This window comes from Sceloporus occidentalis, unplaced genomic scaffold (assembly GCF_023333645.1).
Source record: "Sceloporus occidentalis isolate IW3139 unplaced genomic scaffold, rSceOcc1.0.p SCAF_6, whole genome shotgun sequence".
Lineage (NCBI taxonomy): Eukaryota > Metazoa > Chordata > Lepidosauria > Squamata > Phrynosomatidae > Sceloporus > Sceloporus occidentalis.
The window spans coordinates 60382501-60390640 of NW_028316986.1; the positions used below are offsets into that span (position 1 = coordinate 60382501).

At 39.4% G+C, this 8140-nt stretch overlaps 1 protein-coding gene across 1 annotated transcript in view; it reads right to left on the minus strand.

Annotated features, from left to right (window-relative positions):
• Positions 1-708, minus strand: part of KIF26B (kinesin family member 26B) — a 321102-nt gene extending 320394 nt beyond the window's left edge. Inside the window, exon 1 of the mRNA XM_089529798.1 lies at positions 662-708. Coding sequence (XP_089385924.1) covers positions 662-664 — 3 coding nt within the window. The 5' untranslated portion in view covers positions 665-708. The remainder of the gene's footprint in view (positions 1-661) is intronic.
• Positions 709-8140: the final 7432 nt, after the last annotated feature.

The following is an 8140-nucleotide window of genomic DNA, read 5'->3' on the forward strand; positions in this document are numbered from 1 at the left end:
CACAGCGACAGCTCCTGCTCATTGGAATGCTCTCCCTGAAAAGATCCGGCTGTGTTCCACGCTGGAAGCCTTCAAGAAGGCTTTGAAAATGCATCTTTTTCAGATAGCATACCCCCCTAATTCTCTTTAGAGACAGAATACCCTAATTAAGATCCGGATATCCAACCACAACCGATTGTTTTTAAATTGATTTGTATTTGCTATGAGACTTTTATTGAACTGTGTAATATTGCTGATGTAACTGTTGATATATTGCATTGCTTGATTATTGTACTGTTTTGTATTGTACTGTATGGTATTGTGAACCGCTTTGATCAGACGGAAAAGCGGTATACAAATAAAAATTTTATTATTATTATTATTATTATTATTACCATCATCATCATCACCACATTTCTTAATGATGATGTTGTTGCTGCTGCTGTTGTTGTTGTGTGCCTTCAAGTAGTTTCTGACTTAAGGTGAGCCTTGTCATGTTTTGTTCAGAGGTTTGCCATTACCTTCCTCAGAGGATAAAAGTGTGTGACTTGCCCAAGACCACCCCGTTCTTCAGAGTCATAATTCAACATTCAAACCATTATGCCATACTGGCTGTCATTTATTAATAGATGTATTAGTATAATTAAATACTGTACAAAGATGTTATTAATCTGCTACTCACCATCGTGCTACCTTTCCACTATGGTGGCATTGTGTGCTTCTGTGCTGTAGACAGCTACTGGGCAGCAGCAATGGTAGAGGGTAACACTGGTGGAGAATCTCTCAGGGACAAAGGTTGTGACACATTCATTTACTCTTATTAGCACCGGACAGAAGGAGGTACCAGTAAAGCACTTCTGAATTACTTTGTAATATCTTTTACTATGAAAACTTTACAATGAGACAATCTGAAATGCTGCAAGATGAGACTCCCAGGTCAGCAGGCACTCAATCAGCTACTGGGGAAGAGCAGAGGATAATTGTAAGTAGCACTGGACTCAATGGAAAACAAACTAACAAGATTAGGAGATATACAGTGGATCCTTGTTATACGCTGGGGTTTGGTTCCAAGATCCCCTGTGTATAACAAAATCCGTGTATGCTCAAGTCCCATTAAGTATAATGACATAGCAAAATGGTGTCCCTAATAAAAAATGGAACATCAAGGTAAATTTATACTTTTTTGGAACATTTTCAAACCGTGCATGCTTAAATCCGTGTATAAAAAATCCGTGTATAAGAAGGGCCGACTGTGTGTGTGTGTGTGTGTGTGTGTGTGTGTGTGTGTAAAATTATACAGCAAATATGAAAAGATATAATAAATTCAGCTCATTTGAAATGTGGTGCTGGAAGAAAGTTCTGTGGATACCATGGACTGCTAAAATGACCAATAAATGTGTCAGAAAGCAAAGCAAATCTAAACTCTGCCTAGAAGCCCAAATGACTAAACAGAGGCTATTGTACTTTGGTCATATCATAAGAGGACATGACTCCCTAGGGGAAAAAATTGTATTCCTTGGTAAAGTGGCAATAAGAAACAAAAAAGATTGCATTAGAGGTGGATAGAATCAAAGAAGTCATAGGCCAGAATTAGCAGGACCTGAGCCAGGATATCTTGGGAAGTCTCTCATTCACAGGGTCACCATAAGTCAAAGTGGAGGTGATGGCAGTTAACAACAGTGAACATAAAGTCTTTGCAACATCTTACACCAACACATTTATTATGGTAGAAGGTTTTGTGGGCTACAGCCCACTTTACTGTATGCATCAAGTATTATACTTAAATGGCACAGATGTGAGCTTAGAAAGGGAAGAAGCAAAGGAAGTAGTAAGGTCAAACAGCATTTCACTGAAATCTGACCCTAAAGTTACAATTTTTCTCTCCCCGAACCAATATATATATCAACTCAGGACATCACTGCCTCCATCTGATGAAATGGGCTCTTAATTAATTTATTAACCTTGAAGTTCCTATAAAACTCTTGGCTGTTTCTGCAGCAAATAAGCCACAGCTAACTCTGGAAGTTCTCTGCATTCAATAATTTCTTGGTAGTTTCTGTTAAGTTTTTCCTGTTGTAAAATTTCTTGCTATTTTTGTCTTTTAAATGATATTTTAAAGGTTACTGGGTTTTGGCAGCATTCAGTTATTTCTCTCTAGATATATCCTCAACAGTAATTCAACAGATACACCCTTTATCACACATAGTTCTCTTCGTAGGTAATGCAAGTTGAAAATATCAGCAGTGATAAATGATAAAAGAGATTTTGGAATGAGGAAAATTTGTCTTTTTGACAGCTGAGTTAAGATAGAGGTTGTTGAAGTCTCTTCCAGTTGTACATTACTACTGCACTTTCAAAGATATTGTTCAAGGTTAGATCTGCTGAAAAATATACAATTTTCTGATTAAGCTAAAGTCTGGAAAAAATTAATAGTATGTCACAGTCTTTCTCCATCTCTGTCTCTTTTCCTATGAGTGTGTATAAGAGAGAGAGAGAGAGAGGACACTGCAAACGCACAGAAACACAACTCTCTTGGCAAACTGTATGAGATTACATTCTTAATATCAAATATAACATTGCAAGAGCAATATTCTCTCCAGATGATTATCTCTTTGAAAAGATATCTTTTTCTTAACCTTATGAACACAGTTCAGATAAACCTATTGATTCTGTCTCAGATGTACCATTTGTTCAAAGCCATGGCACCAGAGAGTTTGGTGCTCCTGAGTCAATGAATTATAAATAATAGAATGGTTCCCAGATTAATAGTAGTCCCCTCAGAGACTCTTATCATACTAACTAGCTCAAATTTCATGTAGGATACTGTGGGTCACTTAATATTTTCCTATTATTTACATTATGGACTAAAACTTTTAAAATTTATAGAGCTCATGTATCCTAGTTATCTGTGTACTTGATATTGCTACTGCTGATGTTATAACACATTGAGGCAGCTGAAATGATACCTACACAGACAAAAGGATGTTCTAAAATGTTTGGTTTTTTAAAATTTCTATACTACTCATATTAAGGCGAGGCAACCTGTGGCTCCTGGTCTGATTTCATATGCCCTCTTTGGCCTAACTTGTTAGAGACGTATAATGGGACCACTGTATTGGTGGGCTTCTGGTGCAAAATTTTTACCACCATTCCCTGTATTATTCAATGGTAGTAATGCTGAAACATGCACACTCACGTTGCTGCCATGGGGTATTATCAGCCACATTCACCCCTGCCAATATGGACACTGGCATAGTAGCCTGCAGTTACCATCATACTAGGCCTATGATATCCCCACTGTACATCAACATTGAAGAACCTCTTATTCATTTGGTAGCTCCACACCTAGAATTCCCACTGAATTCTAGGCTGGCCTGAGTAATTGGTTCTAATATGAAATTTCATCTGAAAATGGATGCAAAGTAAAAAAAAAAAAAAAAAGGATTGCACAATGGGTGTATCCCCACTGTAGAAATAATGCAGTTTGACAACACTTTAACTGCCATGGCTCCATCTTACAGAATCCTGGGATTTGTAGTTTTGTGAAGCACCAGCACTCTGGCAGAGAAGGCTAAAGACCTTATAAAACTACAAATCCCAGGATTCAATAGAATGGCTCTATAGCACTTAAAGTTGTGTCAAACTGTATTATTTCTACAGTGTAGATGCACCCAATATCACAGAAAGGATAAAAGCAAAGGACCCATTTCATCTCCCAAAACTGTCATTTAGCAACAAGCTGAATCAGTCCAGCTCTAAATCAATCTGCATAAGAAGGGAACGGACGCAGGGCCACTTTACTGGCTCAGCTATGGATGTTACAAGGTTTGACCCTCTATCTCCTTGAATTGTTTTCCATCCGAGGTGGTCATTATATAAATGCTGTAACCGAAAAAAAAGAGAAGAGCATCTAGGCACAATTCCACTGTGCACCAGGCCAGTCCTTCCATGTTCCAACTGTCATCAATGTGGCCTCTGAGGGGGAAAGACAGCAGCCAGGAACTGCTGGACTTAAATCCCTCCCCACTATCCCCTTTTCCTTGTAGATTGCAAGCCTGAGGGTAGGGAACTGTCAAACTAACTAATTGGAAGACACTCAGGGAACCTTTATGGTTGAAGAGTGGGCCAGAAATGATAGATAGATGATGGGGGGGGGGGGGTAGAGTGAGTGAGTGAGTGAGTGAGTGAGTGAGTGAGTGAGTGAGTGAGTGAGTGAGTGACTAGTACTTGAATTTGTTCCCCCCCCCCTTCCACCTACCCACCCTTTTTATGTTGTTCCTTTTACATTGTAAATCCAGGAGAGAGAAATTGTTTTATTACTGATCTTTGTAAACTACTCTAAAAGCTTTCTTTTCTGCTAGGAGGAAAGCAGGGTAAAAATACTTGGCATACTAAATAACAAAAGATTAATCTATACAACTGATCTAGGCAAAACTTCATCAAACATTTGCATCCACTATGGCTGTAAAGATGGGATTTTAGAATTGTCATACATTGTACTTTCCAGGAGGCTGCACCTCAGAAATATGATTGCCCAAAACCACTACCAGATCATAGCATGCATATAAGGGGTTTGTGTCCTGAGGCTTTCTTTTGATGAACTATAAATTGATTTTTTTTCTTGCAAAGAGATCAATGATATTTCCTAATAAGAAAAATTATTTCTTAATAACTTATTTTGAAGGCTATGGACGAAGAAAATCAAGTAGCCTGCAAAATTTTTCGTTACAGATCATGTAACATTGTAGAAACTGCTAAGAGGCAGAAGAACTGCAATAAAGATGGACCATTAAGTTCTGTATTGAGGCTCCCATTTAAAACCAGATTTTCCATGTAAATGTTAGCAGCACAGAGTTTTGAAAAGAGAGACTGCTGTTTATTGGCTTCAGTCCCATTCCCTGCCTAACATTTCTGAAAGAAATTCAGCTCCATGCCGAGCAGGTGGGGCTTGGGAAGAAGCCAGCTGCTAATCACCCTCCAAGACAAAATTTTCATTGAGTTGCTTTATGTTTTCCAGGCATTGGACCTGCTCATTTTTCAGCCATCTCTGGGTGCAAGCACTTTGATCACATTCCAACCCAAATATGATTGTTTACATACAGTACAGCAGCATACAATTTGTTAAACCTTGATCTGGAAAATTTTCAGACACTAGCTGCATACTTCACAAGCTGTGCAGTTTACACCTGAGGCTCTTCTGGCTCAGAAATGCTAGGGTTTCTTTTTCTTTCTTTCTTTCTTTCAGGTAAACATTCATTCCCATTCTTTTCAACAGAAGTCTTAGTAATAGCCTCTCCAGAGGTTAAGAAGTGCAGGGAGATGATTGGCACCAGTGACTTGTAAGAGGCATTTCCACTGCTGCAGATAAAGAGAAAAGCAGACTCGTTTGCCTGCTGTTTGTAAAGCTGTATTGAAATAGCATTTCCCCCTCCCCCTTAATTATATGAAATGTTCACTTAGCCCTGACAGAAATGCAAGGGTCTCGAGGGAAAGACGATTGCTTCATATGAAAAGAGCTTAGAAAAGGCTGACATCTCACTGTGCTGTTCCACAGGTTTGTATGCGCCATGAAGCCACACCATAAATTTCTTGCCTGTCATAAATAATGTATAATGCTCCAGCCACAGAAAATACGACATCAATGGTAGAAAATATGGTCAAGGTGAATCCTCCAATTCAAAGGAAAAAATGTCAGGGATGATGGGAGTTGTAGCTCTTCACCTCTGGCTCAAACTCACCACCTTGTTACGCACCGGCGCTGACCAGTTTTGGCCAGTGGTTAAAGCTTTGCTCTAAAGCAGCAGAGTTACAGAGAATAGGCTGAAGACCCTGACAAACTCTCCAAGCCTTCTCACTCTTGCTTCCACAGAAGTCTTCCCACTTCTTCAGGATCCAGCTGGCTCTTGTATCTTCACTCAAGACACCAGACAACTCAGTAGTCTTATATAAAAGATCTACTTTATTCTACTATATACAGCTCCAAAACTATCCAACACAACTCCAATACTCCTCACTACTACTACCCAACTACTACCCACAAAATACATTGGGATTCATAGCCATTATTATAGTCATTGCAAAATACCACCCACTGTTGTCTGTTTCCACCCAGTGGGCGTGTACAACCACTCTCATTGGTTCTCTTGGTTCAACCCACAATTAATGATTTCATCATCTCAGCCTTGTCCACTTAACAATTCTCAGGTGTGTTCAATTATCCACTTTACATTTCTGTCCTTGGCATTTAGGACTTGTTAATTCCATTACCTTTTACACCTGTGTGGCTCCTAATTGCTTCTGCTGATTCACCCTGACTCTCACATACATGTTTTATTTCATTCACTGTATATCCCATGTTGCATTTTCCTTAACAAAAAAGGCCACAAAGATGGGGCATTCATACAGCATTGTGATAGGTGCCTCTTGTGAACAGACTGAGGAAAAGATATCCTGGTTTACTTTCAAACAGGTTGCTCCTTGCCCTAATATTATGTCCTCTTCTGTTGTTAGCTATAATGCTCTTCAGTAAAAGACTGTTATAGTTTTATAGTACTATAATGTGGTTGCATTTTAATTATGCAAATAAACCATTTCTGATTACCACAGTTCACCATAATGACAAAATGGTAATGACAAGATGGTTAGCATATACTCAGCCAGATCCTCAAGGTCTAGTAAATTCCTCACTTGCCTTGGAGACAATTTCATGGTCCAAAAGGTGGAAGAGGCAACAAGGGGGTCAGCTATTTTAGATCTGATCCTAACCAACACGGATGACTTGGTTAATGAAGTGGTGGGATCCTTAGGTGGAAGTGACCATGTTCTCCTCGAGTTTGTTATACAGTGGAAAGGAGAAGCCAGGCATAGTCAGACATGCATTCTAGACTTCAGGAGAGCGGATTTCAGTAAACTTAGAGAAATACTGGGGGCGATCCCATGGTCAGGAATACTAAAAGAGAAAGGAGTTCAAGATGGATGGGAGTTTCTCAAAAGGGAGATACTGAAGGCACAAATTAAAACAGTTCCAGTGAGAAAGAAAAATGGGAGGAGTCGCAAGAACCCAGGATGGATGACTAAGGAACTTTCAACTGAGCTGAGTTTGAAATGGAACATGTATAAGAAATGGAAAAATGGGGAAATCACCAAAGAGGAATTCCAACAAATAGCTAGCATGTGTAGAGATAAGGTCAGAAAAGCTAAAGAGCAGAATGAATTCAGGCTTGCTAGAAAGGTTAAGAACAACAAAAAGGGCTTTTTTGGATATGTCCGCAGCAAAAGGAAGAAGAAGGAAATGGTAGGGCCACTGCGTGGAGAAGATGGCAAAATGCTAACAGAAGACAGAGAAAAGGCAGAATTACTCAACACTTTCTTTGCCTCGGTCTTGTCAGAAAAGGCAAAGGGTGCTCAACCTGAAGATAATGGAGCAGAGGACAGAATAGGGGAATTTCAGCACAAAATAAATAAAGAGATAGTACAGGAATACCTGTTTAACCTAAATGAATTTAAGTCTCCAGGACCAGATGAGTTACATCCAAGGGTATTAAAAGAACTGGCAAATGTAATATCGGAGCCATTGGCAATAATCTTTGAAAACTCCTGGAAAACAGGAGAAGTCTCAGCAGACTGGCAAAGGGCAAACGTTGTCCCCATCTTCAAAAAGGGGAAGAAAGAGGATCCCAACAATTATCGTCCAGTTAGTCTGACATCAATACCAGGAAAGATTCTAGAGCAGATCATTAAACAGAGAATCTGTGAACATCTAGAAGGCAATGCCATAATCACAAAAAGTCAACATGGGTTTCAGAGAAACAAGTCATGCCTGACAAATCTAATCTCTTTCTTTGATAAAATTACCAGCTTGGTAGATGAAGGGAATGCTGTGGATATAGTATATCTTGATTTCAGTAAGGCCTTTGACAAAGTTTCCCATGACATTCTTGCAAACAAGCTTGTAAAATGTGGGCTAGACAAGGCAACTGTTAAGTGGATTTGTAACTGGTTGACCGGACGAACCCAAAGGGTGCTCAACAATGGGACCTTTTCATCCTGGAGAGAAGTGACCAGTGGGGTCCCACAGGGCTCTGTCCTTGGCCCAGTACTGCTCAACATCTTTATCAATGACTTGGAGGAAAAAATTGGGGGAATACTTATCAAATTTGCA